Source organism: Anabrus simplex, chromosome 5, assembly GCF_040414725.1.
Source record: "Anabrus simplex isolate iqAnaSimp1 chromosome 5, ASM4041472v1, whole genome shotgun sequence".
NCBI classification, from domain to species: domain Eukaryota; kingdom Metazoa; phylum Arthropoda; class Insecta; order Orthoptera; family Tettigoniidae; genus Anabrus; species Anabrus simplex.
Window position 1 is genome coordinate 89,728,086 of NC_090269.1, and position 20,395 is coordinate 89,748,480.

The 20,395-nt window shown below is 42.0% G+C and overlaps 1 protein-coding gene across 1 annotated transcript in view; it reads left to right on the forward strand.

The window, feature by feature from the left end:
• LOC136874638 (uncharacterized) overlaps positions 1-17,688 on the forward strand; it is a 39,215-nt gene extending 21,527 nt beyond the window's left edge. The window contains exon 3 of the mRNA XM_067148264.2: positions 17,252-17,688. Coding sequence (XP_067004365.2) covers positions 17,252-17,529 — 278 coding nt within the window. The 3' untranslated portion in view covers positions 17,530-17,688. The remainder of the gene's footprint in view (positions 1-17,251) is intronic.
• Positions 17,689-20,395: the final 2,707 nt, after the last annotated feature.

Sequence of the window (20,395 nt, forward strand, 5' to 3'; positions counted from 1 at the left end):
GCCAATACTGGGATATGTTCAGCATTTGTCAACAATGTTTGTAGCATATTTAACAATCAAGTGAATATTGGCCTATTTTCCCCGTCTCAAGCTGGGTCTCCCCCTTTAAACTTTCCAGGCTACAGGTTCATGGTGAAACGTAAATAACCGCTGTAGTCACCATGATTTTAAGTGCAACCATGCAAACGTACATGTAGCGTGTCGTACAGGTGCCGTGTGTTATTTTGTGAGATGGAGTTCCACGTCTTTTGCCCTCGATCATTCAAATCAGCAACGGTTAATGCTGTAATTGGATGACGCTGGATATGGCATCCCACAATGTCCCACACGTGCTCAATAGGTGAAAGGTGTGGTGATCTCGCAGGCCAAGAGCACGTTGGGTGACAGGAGCTGTGTGAAGTCGAGCTCTAATCTGTTAAAAAATTCCACCTAGGATACTGTGAATGAATGGCATCACAACCGGTTCCATCACCTGCCCGCTGACAAGACTCTTGGGATAAAGACGAGAGTGCTCCTGCTGCTAAAGGAAATCGCTTTCTAGACAATAACTCCTGGTGTAGGTCCTGTGTGTCGACACTGCAGACAGCTTGTGCCGCGTAGTCGGACGCAGTTGTTGCTCTAGAAATGGGCAGTAGTAGTCACTGTTGACGGTTTGTCCCTCAGGCACAGCCTGCGTAAGAATAAAAGCTTCGTAGTCGTATGGCACAATCAGCATCAGCTTCACATGACTGGGTTCCTGTCGAAATGTGTGTGGACGTGGGGAAGCTGGTTGACACCTTCGAGTGACAATTTAATTCAGGCTCGTAAGCTCGTGCCCATGTCTCATCGATGACGACAATACGCTGCAGAAATGCATCTGTTTCGTTGCGGTATCTGTCCAGTGGATGCCAGCCAATGCATACCATTCCTGTATGTCGGTGAGTTTATGTGGAACCCAACGAGTAGCAATTTTCCTCACGTTAAGACAATTCGTCATTGGGCGCCACACCGTTTGATGACTAAGACCAACATCTCCGGATAATTTCCGGACAGTCCATGGATGCTCTGCGGAAACGAGACCATTCACGATGTTGAGGAATTGACGGCCAACCTGTGCGGTGCAAACCCGCAGTCTCATTCTTACCCGCACAAAACGCTTGACCCATCGTGCAGCAGACCTACACAGGAAAAGCACTCTCGCCACACGTTTCGCGTAATCCTCAATAACATTCCGACACACTTTTGCCACGGACAACCTCGATCATAATCCACGAACGCTGATCGCGTTTTGAAAACATGCTTTAGAGCGGTGAAATCGACACTCTTCACTTCAACGCCACACAACAATAACACCCCCAACTGGATGCCCGTCAAATGTACACAACACATCGACAACAGCACCACCTGATCACTCCCATATCTTGTTTGCACATGCTCGAACTCCTGCGAGTGTCTGAACTACGTTGCCACTATTTTATTTACATCCCTCATATACTTTTTGCATGCGTTACAAAATTTCACTACATCTATGAATGATGATTTCACGCCTAATGAATTCTTCTGCACCCATGACAATGGCCACTTCATTGATAGTTGGAGCACTGAAACGTCACTCATGTTCACCTATTGCTGGTTTAACAACCTGCTATCTCACACTGAGATAGCTCCTCATTGTTCTTTCTAAAATCTGACACTATCCCGAAACAGACTTGGGATCCAGATACAATCTCACTTTTCAGGAATCGAAACCTGGGTGAAAATAATGGTTTGGATAGCAACTTCCAGAACACCAAGTATCTGGTCATAAACAGAACTACAAGCCGTAGAACTGCAGGAGAAGTCATTTCACTGCATATTGGAACTACGAGGAGAAGATCCGAATGAGAAGAGAAAAAAGTAAGATTCTCCTGTATGAAAATGAAGCATTTGCTCTGTTGTAGACACTTAACAGGTGGTGATGCTTTTTGCTATAAGAGGAAGTAGCCTACAACTAGGCAACAATCCTCTATTAACGCTAATCAGAGAGAGAAAATGAAGGGGTCAGACTCTTCGAAAAATGAAGACATTGGGGGCGAAGGGTGTGACAATGAAGGACTCTCTAGGCCACACCTTATAACGTCAGGGTCAGAAAAGTAAAAGAGTTGACCAGAGAAGGTCGGATAAGATAGATGAAAGAAAGGAGCCTGGCACAAGTAAGAGGAAGTGCCAGGACTCAGCTAAGGGCTCCGTTGTCACCAACTCAAGTTAGAGCACCTGGGGATCCTTTTAGTCCCCTATTACGACAGGAAGGGGATACCGTGGGTGTTATTCTACCACCTCCATCCACAGGGGGAGACACCTAACATTTGAAATGAAAAAAAGAATTAAAAATTTCTTCGTTCCCCTGTGTTTATTTTATGGATTTGAGTCCTCGGCATAGAACAAAGCTTATCAGAAGAAGATAGAAATTTTGAAAAAATGTGGTTTTATAGACTGAATAAAACCAAACAAAGGAAAATAGAATACTTCGGGGATATCACGAAGAATGAAGGAAAATCCCACATTACTCCAGCTTGTACACAAGAAAAGATATTCATGGAGCGAGGCAGAGGACGCCGACGGGTCTCCATGTTAATGAACTTGGGAAACTGGTCCCAGATGTCTTCAGAGGGACTATTCCGAAATCCCAGCAACACGTGTTATTATCGGCAACTATACTGACCGACAATTGTAGGATAGATGTTTTGTTACTTACTGTATTTCAACAAAAACGAGAGTTTTCTTAAACTGGTTTCATGTCGTAACACATTCAGGTCAATCATTCCACTTTCTCAATACCTGTTGCAAGATCAGCTGATTGTGCACTGCCCGCAATTGTTTTACTTCTTTGACTTCGCTCCAGATTGCTCTTTGGAGGGGTTCCGATCTGTTGTATGTTCTGTGACCTCATTGCTGTCTCTATTTTGTTCCACTTGACTGTGCTTTATTTCCGTGTGTTTGCCCAACCCTTGTTCCGTTTCTCTAGGGGGTCAGGTATGAGGTGAGATGAATCTGACATGGCGGTTTTTCATGACTCGATGCCCTTCCTGACGTCAATCTAATCAGAGGAGTTAGTGAGATGAAATGAATGACTTGATGCATGTTAACGGGAGAGGGTGAAAGGCGGTGCCGGCACATAGCATACTCCTGTCGAATAGCAAAAAGGGGGCTCAAGGCTTAACCTCTCCGTCCAACGAAAGAATCACCGTCAATAGTGTCATAGACCCTCATTCCATATGAGCACTTCGGAGAGGTTTGGAATTTAATCCAGGCTTTTGGCACGCAATCTAGTGATTAGAAATTGTATACCACCTCCCCCCCTACCCTACCGGCCAACATTCTGATGGTGAAAATTTTTCGACCAACGGGACTCGAACAAGCTAACCACGTCTTAACGATCATGGTCACCAGGCGGACCGTCCGACTCGTTGGCTGAATGGTCAGCGTACTGGGCTTGGGTTCAGAGGGTCCCGGGTTCGATTCCCGGCCGGGTCGGGGATTTTAACCTTGATTGGTTAATTCCAGTGGCTCGGGGGCTGGGTGTTTGAGCTGTCCCCAACATCCCTGCAACTCACACATCACACATAACACTATCCTCTACTACAACAACATGCAGTTACCTACACATGGCAGATGCCGCCCACCCTCATCGGAGGGTCTGCCTTGCAAGGGCTGCACTCGGCTAGAAATAGCCACACGAAATTATTAAAACAAGGCGGACTGCTTTATTTCCGTTTGCCAAGTTTATATCTACCGTCCTGCTGTTGTTGCTTTACCACGTCATCTTCACCTCAATCAGCAAGCCACACACACACACACACACACACACACACACACAAAACAAATTTGAAAACTAAGTAAGAAGAGCACACTCTATAAAATGTAATAACCTGCCTAAAGATTGCCACAAGAACAAACGACTTTTTACTGTATAGTCACATACAGGTGTTAAATTCACTATTATTTCAATACAAACTGGAGAGACTATTTCACATCACAGTTTCTGCAACCATCTTGTTATTACATAGTCCTTCAACGTTGACGCGGAAACATTCTTAGCTATTTTGCTTATTAGAATACTGGTATCACTTTCCCAGAAACTATCAATACATTCACAGCATTATTTTGTTAATTATTGGCAACCATGCTGAACGACAATCAATTGAATGATAGATTATTATTTTATTTTTTATCGTATTTCAACATCGACGAAAGTTTTTCTTCTTCTTCTTCTTAATCTGTTTACCCTCCAGCGTTAGTATTTCCCTCGTACTCTGCGAAGGATCCCACCTCTACCGCCAGTGTCCTGGAACGTGACACAATGGTATACAACTGGGGAGGAGGACTAGTATCTCGTCCAGGCGGCCTCACCTGCTATGCTGAACAGGGGCCTTGTGGGGGATGGGAAGATTGAAAGGAATAGACAAGGAAGAGGGAACGAAGCGGCCGTGGCCTTAGATACCACCCTGGCATTTGCCTGGAGGAGAAGTGGGAAACCACGGAAACGACTTCCAGGATGGCTGAGGTGAGAATCGAATCCACCTCTGCTCAATTGACCTCTCGAGGCTGAGTGGACCCCGTTCCAGCCCTCGTACCACTTTCCATATTTCGTGGCAGAGCCGGGAATCGAACCCGGGCCTCCGGGGGGTGGCAGCTAATCACACTAACCACTACACCACAAAGGCGGACAAAAGTTTTCTTAAACCGATAAATTAACTATTCATAGTCTTCGTCTCTTTCACATCGTAAGAACTTCAGGTCAATCATTCCACCCGAACTTTCACAGTGAAGTGATTAAGCATGCTGATCCTAACTGTTGAGGAAAGAATTAAATGCATTTATCGTTATTTATCTCTGTGGGCTTAGCTTTTTACTCTGTGATACACAGAAATAATTGCTCCTTATCCGAAATAATAATAATAATAATAATAATAATAATAATAATAATAATAATAATAATAATAATAATAATAATAATAATAATAATAATAATAATTTTAATTTCGTGTGGCTATTTCTAGCCGGGTGCAGCCCTTGTAAGGCAAACCCTTCGACGAAAGTGGGCGGCATCTGCCATGTGTAGGTAACTGCGTGTTATTGTGGTGGAGGATAGTGTTATGTGCGGTGTGTGAGTTACAGGGATGTTGGGGACAGCACAAATACCCAGTCCCGGATCGTAGGGAATTAACCATTTACGGTTAAAATCTCCGACGCGGCCGGGAATCGAACCCGGGGCGTTATGAACCCAAGAGCACTGCGGTGACCATTCAGCCAAGGAGCGGACATAAGAATAATAATCATTTCGTGGGTCTACTGCTACCCCGATGAAGCCCTTATAAGACAGACCCTCCGACGAACGTTGGTGGCATCTGCTGTGAATGAGAAACTGGTGTTATTGCGGAGATGGAGTGATATGAGGGATAGCATTAACATTCAGTCCCCAACGGAGTCAATCATTTTAGATTAAAATCCTGGATGCGACCGAGAATCGAACCCGGAGTTCTCAGAACCTAATACCAATACGCTGACTATTCAGAACTGTTATCTGGTGCATCTACACTTCCCTTCGTGTTGTAATTGGATGAATAATTAATTGTATTTACATGAAAGAGCATCCTAAAATATTCGCTCCAACAATATAAAACATTCGCAACAAATTAATTCGTGATTTGGTTTCTTCCTTTCTAATATAAAGTAAGGCATGGTCACTTAGTTGTTTACTCTGAGCTGCTTCCGGATTTGACTGAACCTAAGCCTTATCCTCAGGCGAAAATAATTTTCGTAGAACTGAAAATTGGCTGGCCTCGTGTAGATGTTTGAACATATTTGTAATATTATCATACGTCAGATCTTATTTTTTGTTTCATGTAAATGTAACGTAGAGCTATCAGTCGATTTTACATTTCCCAAAGTAATGGTTGGGGGCGGGATAAGTGTCCTCGAACTCTTATTTATAGTTTATTCATTCTTATACATTCTACCATGAACCATTTGAAACTTACAGTAGGATTAAAGTAACTTTTGTACTTGTATTTTTGGCAAGTACGTTTTGTTTGTTTTCGGGTCATCAGTCCTTAGACTGGTTTGATGCAGAACTCCATGCCACTGTATCCTGTACTCGTCCGAAATCACCATGGCGAAAGCAACAGATAACGCAGTACAAGAAGAAAACGTAGAATTATATTTTCTTATATTTCCATTTTCCAGAGGGAGATGGACATCAAAACATAGAATATGAAATTCTTCTTCAGCCAAATATTAATAATAAATATAAAGCAACATTGCCAAACTTCATACGGGGTGCTTCAATGAAAATGAAAAGCCACAGTCTATACGGGGAGCTTCAATGAAAATCCGCAGTCTATACAGAGTGCTTCAACGAAAATGAAAAGCCACACTCTACACGGGGTGTTTCAATGGAAATGAAAATTCACAGTCTACACGGGGTGTTTCAATGGAAATAAAAATTCACAGTCTATACAGAATGCTTCAATGGAAATGAAAATTCACAGTCTATAAAGGGTGCTTAAATGGAAATGAAAATTCACAGTCTATACAGAGTGCTTCAATGGAAATGAAAATTCACAGTCTATACGGGGTGCTTCAATGGAAATGAAAATTCACAGTCTATACAGGGTGCTTCAATGAAAATGAAAATTCACAGTCTATACGGGGTGTTTCAATGGAAATGAAAATTCACAGTCTATACAGGGTGCTTCAATGAAAATGAAAATTCACAGTCTATAGGGGTGTTTCAATGGAAATGAAAATTCACAGTCTATACAGGGTGCTTCTATGAAAATGAAAAGCCACAGTCTATACAGGGTGCTTCAATGAAAATGAAAAGCCACAGACTATACTGGGTGTTCCAATGGAAATGAAAATCCACAGCCTATTTCCATTTTCAACCGTGTTTGGAACGAAAGGAATAAAGCACCCATCTAGCGGCGAGGAAAGGAACTGTGCTGGTTGCTGAAGCCTGTCGCACTACTATGTGGCAATGATTCATGACTGATAAATGAAATGAAATGATATTGGAGAGTGTTGCTGGAATGAAGGATGGCAGTGAAAACTGGAGTACCCGGAGTAAAACCTGTCCCCACCACCGCTTTGTCCCTTACAAATCAAATATGGAGTGACCGGGATTTGAACTACGGAACCGAACGATGAGTGGCCGGCGCGCTGCCGCTAAAGCCACGAAGGGTCTACAGGATGCTTCAATATTGGAAATAAATGTGTACAGTTTTCGGACATATTTCACTGAATGCGTATGTTAGAGTTCTCGTTTTTGCTTTGGACCAACAAACCATGTAGTTTTGTAGGATGAGTGGATAAATATTTATCTAAACATTCTAAAATTCCAAATACCTTCCAATTTCTGAAGGAACATACTCTGTTGACTTTTTAAATCTCTTTTTATCGAAAGAGTGACACACTAATTTTGTCAGGCGGAGTGTTCTGGATATTTCTCGTCTTGGAGACGTTGTGCTATTGTAAGATGATAAATGTGATACGGTGAGATAAAGAGTCAAAAACCGGGATTCAGGCACTGTGAACTAACACAGATCAATCCTTCGCACAATCCAGGACAGGCGTCTGATCTTGCGGTGTCACTCAATGCACCACTCCAACTTAATGAGAACTGTTGCAGAAGGCTTCACTAAAGGAAAACAACCACGGGGAAGACCTAGTAATACCTAGATTTAAAACAATCTAAATGACATCCAGCCAGAATTATGTATCAGTAAAGGAAGATGTAAATTACAGGATGATCTGGAAGTGATTTATGCAATTGATCTGACTTCGTATTGCCAGTCAACATCATTTAGTTATAATCCTCAGGCATTTTTCTCTTTTATACAAATGAAAGTAACAATTCTCGTATGTGTCAAAGTTGACAATCTTCTTTGTCCTGGCCTTTACCCTATTTCGTTTGGGGCGGCTTTCAAAGTCTAAATTCAACAAAATATCCTCCTGTCCCGAGCTCACGTTGGATTTAGTTGAGCCTCCCACAGGACTTTATTTATAACAGACACTCAAGTTTCTCTATATCGTTCTCGATCTCTGGACTGAGTTCTGATTTCGATTACTGTCAGAATCATATGGTTTTGTGGGCTTCTCATGACATGACCGTCCCATCATAGCCTGTTCTCGGTAAGTTTGCCTGCAGTAGACTTGACTTTGAAACCCTCAGGAATATAATCATTTTTCACTTTCATCAAATAGACTGATCCACAATCCCATCTCAGCAGCACACACCCAGAAGATCAACACCCCGCACTGTATACCAGGTGTATGCTTAACTTTCTGCCGGTTTTTCAGTAAAGAAACACGTAATTTTCAAGGAAAATTCATTTTTTGTTTATTCAGAATATTGGTCATCGGCTTTTATACACTTCGTCCACCTTTCAGGTAAGTTATGAATACCATGCCAGAAAAACTTCTAGTCTTTTGAGGCAAACCATTCGTCGAGCCATTTTCCAACTTCTTCGAAATCGCTGAAGTGCTGCTCTGCGAGCGCGTGTGCCATTGATGCAGATGGCGCCGAGTCGAAGCAGTACGGCTGGTGCGGAAGTCCCATCCAAGCTATTTCAAGGTGTGTTTTTTTACTGGTTTTGTTGTGTGAGGTGGCCCATTGTCGTGCAGCAAAATCATTTTGCCGCCTTTCGATCGATGCGTGATTTAAATTAATCATTTGTTGGCAAGAGCGTTGTGAATTAGCTAACGGTTTCGCCGGGTTTCAAGATTTCATAATACACAATACCGCCACCAGAGCACGCGGTGACGTCACTACGTTTAAACTGTCTCACATGTTCTTTCCCCCTGTGGATGGGGGCGGTAGAATAACACCCACGGTATCTCCTGCCTGTCGTAAGAGGCGACTAAGAGGGGCCTCAGGGGCTCTAAACTTTGGAGAGTGGGTTGGCGACCACGGGGCCCTCAGCTGAGTCCTGACATTGCTTCCACTTACTTGTGCCAGACTCCTCACTTTCATCTATCCTATCCGACCTCTCTTGGTCAACTCTTGTTCTTTTCCGACCCCGACGCTATTAGGTGTGCGAGGGCTAGGGAGTCTTTCATTTTCACGCCCTTCGTGGCCCTTGTCTTCCTTTGGCCGATATCTTCATTTTTCGAAGTGTCGGATCCCTTCTATTTTTCCCTCTGATTAGTGTTTAATAGAGGATGGTTGCCTAGTTGTACTTCCTCTTAAAACAACAATCACCACCACAATCATCACATGTTCTAATCGATGGAACGTATTCACCATAGGTTTCTAGAAGCAAACGATGACTTAACACAGCCGCAAATGTTCTTTCTCAGACACAAACGTCGACATGATCACCGAAACATTGACGCTAGTGTTTGGCGGACTCAACTTGGATGTATTGGTAGCTTAATGTCAGACGAACAAACTGACTTTTGGGTCCGATTCATACGCTGCATACTGTTCGCTGGCGCCATCTCTTGGTGAAACCGGAAAAGACTTATGCATACACCTGGTACACTGATGTGCAGTTGAATTTTAGATACCTGGGTAGTAACGTGTAGCGCCCTGTTTCACACTGGCCGTGGCAGTGACGTGACGTGACTTAGACTCAGAAGATATCAAAAAGCATGTAAGAAAATTCAGCCTTGTCATCATCCTTGTGTTCCCTGTTACTTCCTGCGCATCAGATACATAGACTTTACGCACCGATGACCTACACCGCATTGAGTCATTTGAGATGCATACATCCGTTCTGGAAGAAATTCGACCGCAACAACATCAATGAATTTTTGGACATTGGAATTTTTAGATATTCCTATTCAAGTTGTCATTGTTACGAACTACCATCAAAGTTCTTGAACATCTTCCTCGATCTTTAGAGCTTCTCTAATTGTTGCAGTGTACTTCGCCTACTTCATCCTAATGATATGCTGCTACCGCAAGACGCTAAAAGATGAGGAGGACGCTGGGGATGTCGTCGAAGACGGGGAGAAAGAGCCGCTGGTGGACATACCTAATCCGCCCTCGCAAGAGCAACCACAGCCGCCACCCAAACCCGACGACAAAACCCCGCGTTTAAGCGAAGTTCTGAGAGCAGTAGTTCCAGCTATCTTGACATGGATTTCCGAGCATTATAAGAAATGAGGTTGTGGCCATCTACAATTGAACGACTGTCTGTAGACGTGGAAGCTGGTATATTCCAAATGAAGAGACTTCCTTTTTGGAGTCGGCAGGAATGCCTAAGGTGTGTTTTGCACAAATTATGTAATTTGTTCCATGAAAGCAAATGTAAATATATATGCCGTATGTCTTATTTTGCGAATAGTTTCCGGAATGTTCTGAAAGTCATCGGTACGAGACGAGTGTCCAGCTTCGTTCCTGAAGTTCTTCCCTATTTATTTGTAATCAGCACCAGACTCACCACAGAAAAATATTTTTTCACCCTGCCTTCTTCCTGCTTTGCTTTTATGTCACCAAATGTGGCATAGGCATTTTCATCAGCCTTCAAGGAAATTAAGAGAGTTTCAATGCACTATAAAGTCACAGCATCTAACAGAAGTTGCTCCATCGATGTTTAACTCTCTGTGTTCAACATATCTTAGTAATAATGATTTTTCGTATTCTAATTTGTCCTAAAAGTCAAAATATTCATGTCAGTTGATTTAATATGTTTTGGTAACGTTTTTCTAGAATTTTTATGGGTGGGACTCAGAAGAAGAGGTTCTTCACTTTATAAGGTACCCGTGAACCTGCCCCAGTAAGTGCTCCGTCATTGGCTCAGGGTCGCGTTCGGTCCGTTCAATGGATGTTGTTATAAATGTATGAGCCTACAAGGGCAGGAGAATGGTAGCAGGTAAAATAAAGGTTTATTACCTCTTGATGACGACGGAAAATGAATGAAAATTAACCAAAATGAATACATAACGAATAATATAATCATGGAGCAAAGTAATATTTGATCTGGAAGTTTACCAAAGAAAAGATTTTGTGAATTATGTTGTCGAGGGTAAGAAGGAATTCTTCTATAAGAAATGCTCTTATCATAGACATTTGCCTGAGGAGACATGTTAATTAAGCGATCCCTTTAACACTGTGATCATATTACAAAGTAATAAGCAAATCTGATTGGGAGGCTATTCTACCACACCTGTTTCCCTCTGGAATACATCAAGATATCCTTAAATAAACAACGTTAATTTACCAAAACTTCCTTATTCGAGGAAATAATCCATGGCACATAAACAAACAAAATAAATGATCACGATGCAGAACCCGTATCATCCATATGTAAACTGTTCACATATTTAAAAAACACATAAGATAATATAAACGCAATGAATATAGCTGGTTGTAAGGCTTTCCTTGCGGGTGGCACCACCAAATGCACCTGTCTTCGAGGTTTGAGCAAGTGGTGTCCGACGGGGCACTGGGAAAACCCTGCAAAGAGTATTTAAGAGGGGAAACCTAACGCCTCATTTGATACTCTCATTAAATTAGGCTGAGAAATTGAACGATCTACATTCCGTAATGAATAGATTCTAAAAGTCGCCTTTCACACTCCCACTTCACTGTGTCGGCTCACAAATATTACTTATGCCTTCATAGAGAGGGAAATTATTGACATCTCCATCTGCAGCCTGAGAGGGCGTTCCTCAGCTACGTAAGTCGCATGGCTCACTCGGGATATCAGTGAACGCTAAACAGACGTCACGTCGGAGAGCCATAGTTCCTTCTTTCCTGAAAAATCTCTCTTTCGATCTCTTATTTGTCTTCCTTTGGCATGCACTCGTGTAACACACAATTAAACAATTAACTTACTCAGCTCAATGAGGCAATACATATACCGACACAATGAACAGCGTTCATATTCCACACCAGAAGTCCTGCCTTCACAAACTTGTGATATCATAGAATAACATCAATCCTCCGTTAACAACCTAAATCTTTCTCTACAGCTAATTCTTACAAAGGACAAAAATGGAGTAATGCAAAACACCATTCGTCTGCAAGATGGAAACCTACCTATTATAGCTCAAACCACGATGCATATCTCCAATACAGCATTCAGTGTAAAATGACTATTCTACATTAAACATACCCGCATGTATATCATACTAAGACTTGGAATGCCAGTCCTATTCCCATATTCAAAAAACAAATACACACTATGACGTGTAATCAAGTGACACAAACTACTCATTGAATTGGCCGTCTCCTCGGCGTAAATATTACCACGATGCTTACATCTATACAACAGCTAAATATCCCCCAAAAACTACGGGCACCCACAATCATGAATTACAAATCTAACTAAAAATGCATACAGTGAAAATCCCAAATATGAGAATAAACTCCTATAAAAACTACCGATATGCGTATTTACAAAAATTTTAACGCCATTCAGATTGTTCTTAAACTACACGCGTGCCTTGCATTATAGGCACATTTAGTCTAAAACCCAGCATTTCTTCTTCTTCTACTTCTGCGCGAATGGGTCACTTAGGACCACGCGGAATCAATATTTGTTGAGCTTTCCTCCTTGCCCAATAGGTCTTCATTTTCATCGATTGTTGTAACTTCGTACGTCGTGTTGGTTTCTTCTCATCTTTCTCAAATCCCCTTGTGTGAACAATTTTCCTGATTACATTTCTATCCTGCAGATTTGTTGATCCTTATTCAGTGAGGTCTTTCCCTACTTGCTTATACCATTTTGATCTCGTGCGTTCGACTTTCAAAAGTTTGTGTATTTGATAGTAAGTCTATTCTTATTCATTCTTTACAAATGGCTAATAAATGTAATCCGTCGCATTTTCATTCTATCAGTAAGTTGAAATATTTTAAAGTATATTTTTGAATTGGGTTTGATTTGATTCCATTTTGAATTCTTGGAACTTAAATATTTCCCATTACTTTTCTTTAATCTCTAATTGTTCCTTTAAATTTTTATGATGCAAATTTAAGGTTTCTGAAGCATAAAGAGCTTCAAGTTTGATCACCATTAAGTACTGAATTTTACTGTTCGAGGACAAGCAATATTTCGTTCTGAACATGCTTTGTGTATTGAAAAGCAATTTCCATTTTCTGAATTCTTGAAGCTGCTGCAATTTTCAGTCATCCATTCACTTACATTCCTTTAATGCTGCAATTTTATTCATATCAATGGTAAGTTCAGGAGGATCAGTTTGGATATTTGTCATAAATTTAGTTTCTTCATATGAGATTTTAAGTCCTTTTTTGCTGCTAGCATTTCATGTTTACATATTAACAAGTTTGAAAGGAAATTCCGCTACACTATATGCCATGCTGTACAATGTACTCGTACCTGTACTCAGCCTCAGCCCTTTTGATGCCTGCGCTCACGTCGAGAAGTCCATGATGGTGGTCCTTAGTTCAACATCTCCTCCATGTTGACTTCCACGATGGTGAGGTCCTGGTCCTCACTCCTGGCACATGAATCCATGCTCCTGTAGTCCTTACAATCCTATGGCTGCGACAAAATACACCATGTATTTATCTCCTGTTTGCACGTCTCCCTCTAACACGCACATTACGGCACGGATATTACTGACATAATGTCCAGAAAATAAGGTCCTCAAATTAGGGATTCTCCTTAAGCATTCACGTTTAGTTAATTTGTTTACGTTTTTTTAGTGTCTATCTCTGCGTATTTCCTTCCTGTCATGATCACAGCTCAAGCCTCACTTCCTTTGTCAGGAGTGATAATAACGTTGTAAGTTTGAGTATAAAGTAATTAATAAACTAATCCGCCCGCGCTCACGGCTTCTTTACCGGGCACAAGTTAGCGAATCTATATCATTCAAATAATGTTTCTCCCTCGCAATGTCCACATAAATAAGCTTCACAAAGGAGAAAGTTTGCGAGACCCGTCGCTCATCTTTCCCGCAAGAGATCGAATAGCTGTGTGTGTGCGTGCGCGCGCGCGCGATTAGGTCCTTATATGACATCGGTCGAAAAATGACGAACGCTCGTCGATTCCCCCACGAAAAATATGGATATCCCCTGTCCACGGGGGTTACGGGATGAAGTAGTGCGGTGGTCAGGTAGCCAATATTATTAGATGAAGATTGAGTTTGGTCAGTAAGGAATCCGATCTAAATTTTTGTATCATGAGCATAGAATCATTTTCTTTTCGAGGCGAACCTCCTATCTGAAGTGCCTGGCTACTAATTGCTAGGTTGCCTAGTGAAATTTTCCGCTGTTATGTAACACACAAATACCTATTCACATCATTTATAGTAAACAGAGTAAATGTTCCTTATAAATTCAAACAATAATATCCTCACTTTCTGACTTCGTGTCACACGATGCGGTAATGAGATAATTCAAATACATGCAAAGAAATCACAGCTGGTCAAACTGTTTTACGATGAGGTTGGAGAGTTCACTCACTAGTCTGATGGTTTGTGACTGAATTAAACCACGCCTTTACTCTAGAGGGTTCCCTGGTTCGTTCCGCAATCTTTTCTTCCCGCTTTGAGGACGGTTTGGGTGACACTTCTTAGCACTTCACGCTTCAGATCACGCTGAATTTCTTTCACAGACAATGAAATTAACTCTCCCATATATTTTATATCCTTCGGATTATGCCCCTGTCGGGTATAATAAGAGGAATATTTTATTATCCCCTGCCTGTGGCTGCGGGAAACTTAAACAATCCCTCATCTAACATACTGTATTGTCTACGAGTACCCGAGGAGAGCTTTCGCTTGATCTGCCTTTTCAACTTCTGGACGCTTCTCATACAATGGCTGGACAGTCGTACGCCTATCCCTTACGTCAATATTGTTCAGTTTTCGTTTTGTATGTTTGTATATTCATAAGATATTGGAAAGAGAAATTAGAACAGGGCCTCTCAGGGTGCATGCGCGTGGTGCATGCACTGTGCACGGTGCAAAAGACGACTTGGCTTGGTTGACCAGAGTGCAGACCCCCTACTCCTCGATATGGAGTAATAGCCGCTTACTCTCTCTTTCCTCACGTCTGTCTCGCTCGCTCCGTTGTCTCCCTCTGCCCCACTTGCGCCGTAGCGCTCCAGATCCGGGCTGAGTTGAGCCGAGTAGAGCCGAGCTTAGCCGAGTAGCCCAGAGACGAAGCGTTGATCCGAACCATGCCGAGCGGCACCGATGCACAGTGCACGGAGCTCTTGCGCCTCGATCTGCACGCGTGAGATTTTGGGCGTTTGAGAGGCCCTGAATTAGAAAGAGAAATTTGAATAGGATTGAAGAATTATCTTCAGAAGCTGTTATCGCACGGCATCCTCCGTCTTACATAAGTGCGCATACCAACTGGTTCAGAATAATACGAAGCGGTACCGTTGTGTTTTTCATTTCACTCAAAGTCAGTCTAGCGACGTAGTCACAAAATTCCAGCAAACAGTTCCCACCAGTACTGTGTGTGTGTGTGTGTGTGTGTGTGTGTGTGTGTGTGTGTGTGTGTGTGTGTGTGTGTGTGTGTGTGTGTGTGTGTGTGTGTGTGTGTGTGTGTGTGCAAAGGGTGATTAGTTCCTTATATGACATCGGTGGAAAAATGGCGTAAGCTCGTCGATTCCCCAACGAAAAATACGGATATCCCCTATCCACGGAGTATTATGGGATTATGGGATGAAATAGTGCGGTGGTCAGGTAGCCAATATTATTAGAGGCAGATTGAGTTTGATCCGCAAAGAATCCGATCTAAATAATTGAATTATGAGCATAGAATCATTTTCTTCTCGACAAGACAGCAGCACGAGAGCTGCTCCAGCCGCACACTCAGCGTCGGCACACGTACAGTCAGTACTCCAGAGCAGTAGAAAGATCGAATTCCACTCCACTTACATGTATTATTTAACAGTGTGGAAATTCTCAGAACGTCTTCGTTTAAACGTCAGAAGGACACGCCTGACAGATGATACTCCACTGAAGTTTAAATTTCGTACTGCTCAGCAACTACTCAACAATGATAAACGGCAGGATAATACTCCTCACAACACCGACCATTAACACTGCTCCAATTACACTCAAGACAGCTGCTCCAGCCGCACACTCCACCTTTGTACACGTACAGCACTCCAGTCAGTACTCTAGAACAGTACACGGACCGTCCACTCAGGTATCCTGACACCGCTGGGACACCGACGGCAAGCAAAACTACTGTCGACCCGTTCCGACTACTAAACTCCAACACTGACTGGTGGAACACGGAACACAAGTCACACTCTCAGCCCTCCAATAGTGAAGGATTCCGTATAGGAAGACCGTAGCTTAAAAACCGACAGAAATATGTTTGAATGACGGGAAGGGTCCATATGCCACGCCATGTCGTATGATATTGACAAATACACGATGTCTGGGACACTTCCAGAGTTTACGCGACAAAATCAACAAAAATTCATTTTTCTACTTTCTGCGTGATCTGGCAGCGTAAGGCAGGACATCTGAATGGATATTCGGGCAGTCCAAATGACGTCATATAAATTCCGTCGTAATGCAATTCCCATTCTGATCTCCCCAGTTCTTTCATATCTCTTCAAAACTAAGTGCTTTAAATGTTTCTAGCTCTGCAAGTTTATACTTGACAGTTCGGAAATTCTCAGAACTGACACTGACACCCGACAGATGGTGCTCTACCGAAGTAAATTTCGTACTGCTCAGGCCAAAACAGCTTTCACGCAAAGTAAGATATTACATTCGGCCATCCAGCATAATTTCTTCCTCATGCATGTGTACGAAAATTTGTATTGTATGTCTCTGAAACATAGACAATATGTAAAAGGACTCGTCTTGCTGCCTTCGACATGTAATGCTATCGTAAAATGTTAAAATGTGACATGGAGGGATAAAAAGTTAAGCGCCAGGGTCAAGGCACGGTGAACCAATGGAGACCTGTCCTTCGCAGAATCCAGAACAGACACCTGACCTGCTGGGGTCTCACAGTTCTCCACTCCAACTTATTGAGAACTGTGGCTAAGGGCTTCGTTGAAGTAAAATATCCACGAGAAAGATCTTGAAATACCTAGATCAAAAGAAATTACAAATGTGGAAATCGATGATCATGATGATGATGATGATTAGATCCCGAAAGTATATCATTTAGGTGTAATTCGTAGACTTTTTTTCCCTTTTATCAAAACCAATGAATTTTAGAGGTACTGGAAATTTTTGATATTCCTACTTAAGTTGTCACTGTTCTTAAGACACCAGTTCCGAAACCACCACACTTCTTGAGCATTTTCCTTCATCTTTAGAGCCTGTCTAATTGTTGCAGTGTTCTCCGCCTACTTCACGCTAATGGTATGCTGCTATCGGAAGACGCTAAATGATGAGAAGGAAGATGGGAATGTCGTCGAGGACGGGGAGAAGAAGCCGCTAGTGGACAAACCCTCAAAGCCCAAGGGTAATCCACCCCCGAAAGCGCCACCGAAACCAGAACCGAAACCACAGCCATCACCCAACACCGGCGACAATACCCCGTGTATAAGCGTAGTCCTGAAAACTATAGTTAAAGCGATCTGGAAATGGGTTTTCGACAAACCGAAGAAATGAGGTTGTAGTTGCCCACAACTGAACGACTATCAGTAGACGAGGAGGTTGGTATATTCCAAATGAAGGGGCTTCTCGCCTTGAGTCGGCAGGTGTGCCTGTGATGTATTTTGTAGAAATAATGTAGTTTGTTTCATGAAAGCAAATAAAAATGTTTGTGCATGTCTTGTTTTGCGAATAGTTTCTGGGCAGTCTGATATCGGTACCACCCGAATGTACAACTCCCTTTCTGACGTTCTTCCCGTTTAATTGATCCGCGCATAATTCATTGCAGTAAAACATATTTTCACTCTCCCTTTTTCCTACTTTGCTTCTATGTCATCGAATGTGGTCCTGATATTTTAATTGCCTCCAAAGATATTTCCAAAGTTTAGTGCACAGTAAACTCACAGTACTTAACAGAAGTTGCGCTATAGATGCTTAAGGCGGGACAACACTTTCCGGAGTCATAAAATGTATTTTTTTCAAGTTTTCTTGAATTACGAATCATTTTCGGAACAGTTTTGGAATTTCATAGATATCTATAATAATTTCCACGTTTTTGCTCAAAGAGTGCAGGCTCATCACTCAGGTCATCCATTTGAATTTTAGAAGCTTTCCAACACGTGATTGAGTTTGTCGCTCGTTTTCTGTAAAACGTTTGCTTCGAATCTCTTTCCCTGATAACTCCAGGAGTTTTCAAGATACTCAGTTAAAATTATGCGTTCTTCTGCTGTGTGTTAGGTCGTACAATGAATAGTAGAACTAAAGAACGGTCCTTTCAAGTTTAATTTAAAAATATTCATCGACATGGTTTAAATTTTAAACCCGAGTCATACAGTTTTAACTGTGTGACTATTCCTTCTGTTTCATCAAGGAGGGTTAATTTTACCTCTAGGTTAGTCCAGGAGTTGAGTTAACCCCTCCTTTCCCTAGGTTAAACTGTTTACCTGAGGTTGAAAGCAAAATGGCCGCTGTGAATCATGCATTTGGTGCAAAGTTGCTTCATTTAGATTTGTTAAATGGTGTTCCTAACAGAAATAGGCCTACGACAAGAAGGAACAACTTTCAAAATCTATCTGAGGAACAATTTTTGAAGAGGTATAGTGTACCAGTAGAAGAGCCTGACTTTAAGATTTATTGTCAACGTAAGCATTGAATAGTTCTCAGGGCTAAACTGGATGAATATTAGCTAGGGCTTGGTACAGGAGGCAGGGTCCTATCTACAAGAAAAGTTTGAATCTGATTTGATAAGAGTTTATTCATGTAATGCATATTAAATTCCACATTACCGCATGGTTGATAGGGGTTATCTTCCACATTGTCCTTTAAATGGCCCGGGTCTCCAGCTCACCAGGCCGCACCGGCTGGAACGCGTTCCAGAAATGCCCAAATACTCCGTCAAGATGCGGACGGACCATCCAGGTTGGTTGCATGGAATACGCCTCAAATTCCCGATGCTCGTGATGACCTCCGCTGGTTCCTGACGATGTTGAGGGTAATCACATTACCCAAGTACAATGAGGTTGATGCCCACAAAACTCCGAAAATGCGTTCTTCGTCACTCGCAGAATTGATAAGTCAAAGTTCATGAAAACCTTAAATAATTAGTTTTCACACCATTAGTAAAATCACTAGTCAATGTTTATAAAGACTTTCAAGAATTCACTCTTTAACACTCATGGAAATGACAAGTCCGTGTTCATGAAGACTTTCAATGATGTTATAGTTCATCAATGGCAAAATTTACAAGTCTTTAAGTAATCACTGGCAAGAATCACAAGTTTATGCTCATGGAAACTACGAATATTCCAAGTCCTTGAATAATCACTGGCGAAAAGTTAGAGTCCAACACTGGTAAATATTACAAGTCTTTGAATAATCACTGGCGAAAAGTTAGAGTCCATCACTGCTAAATATGACAAGTCTTTGAATAATCACTGGCGAAAAGTTAGAGTCCATCACTGCTAAATATGACAAGTCTTTGAATGATCACTGGCGAAAAGTTAGAGTCCATCACTGCTAAATATGACAAGTCTTTGAATGATCACTGGCGAAAAGTTAGAGTCCATCACTGCTAAATATGACAAGTCTTTGAATAATCACTGGCGAAAAGTTAGAGTCCAACACTGGTAAATATTACAAGTCTTACTGGCGAAAAATTAGAGTCCAACACTGGTAAATATTACAAGTTTTATTTATAAAGACTTAGAAGAATTCAGAGTTCCTCAACACTCGTAAATATTACAAGTCCCATTTATAAAGACTTAGAATAATTCCTTCCTCAACACATGCAAATAATACAAGTCACATTTAGAAAGACTTAGAAGAATTCGTTCCTCAACACACGTAAATAAAGACTTCGAGGAAATTCAGAGTTCCCCAGTGAGACTTTAACCACACGGAGATAGCTTCCGACGATAATGGCAGCGAGTAGAGCCACGCTGACTACTCGACTGTCACTGACTGACTGAGATATCAGGCTATATTGAGCCCTCCTTATATTTGGTTTTGGGACATCTACGTCGCATATGCCGTGAAGCTGGTTATCTCCTGAATCCCTCGACGGATTTTCTTGAAATTCAAGCATAGCGACGTTTATGTAACTCCCTTTAAAATGACATGTTTATCAAGTCGCTACCACAATTATTATAGGAGTTTTAAATTTTTTCTCCATCGAATGTTCCGGAAGGTGTGACGCTTGAATCTGGAACATACGAGTTCAGGCTAGCTGCACGTGGCATGCCAGGCGGGTGATCTAACTAGCCCCTGCGGCTACGTCACGCATACAGCTGTTCTCAGCTTGCTCGCTCGTCCTGCTGAATGTAAACAAACCAGGCTTGCACGGAGTAATACGCGTGGTGATAAAATACGATCAACTCTCAAAAAA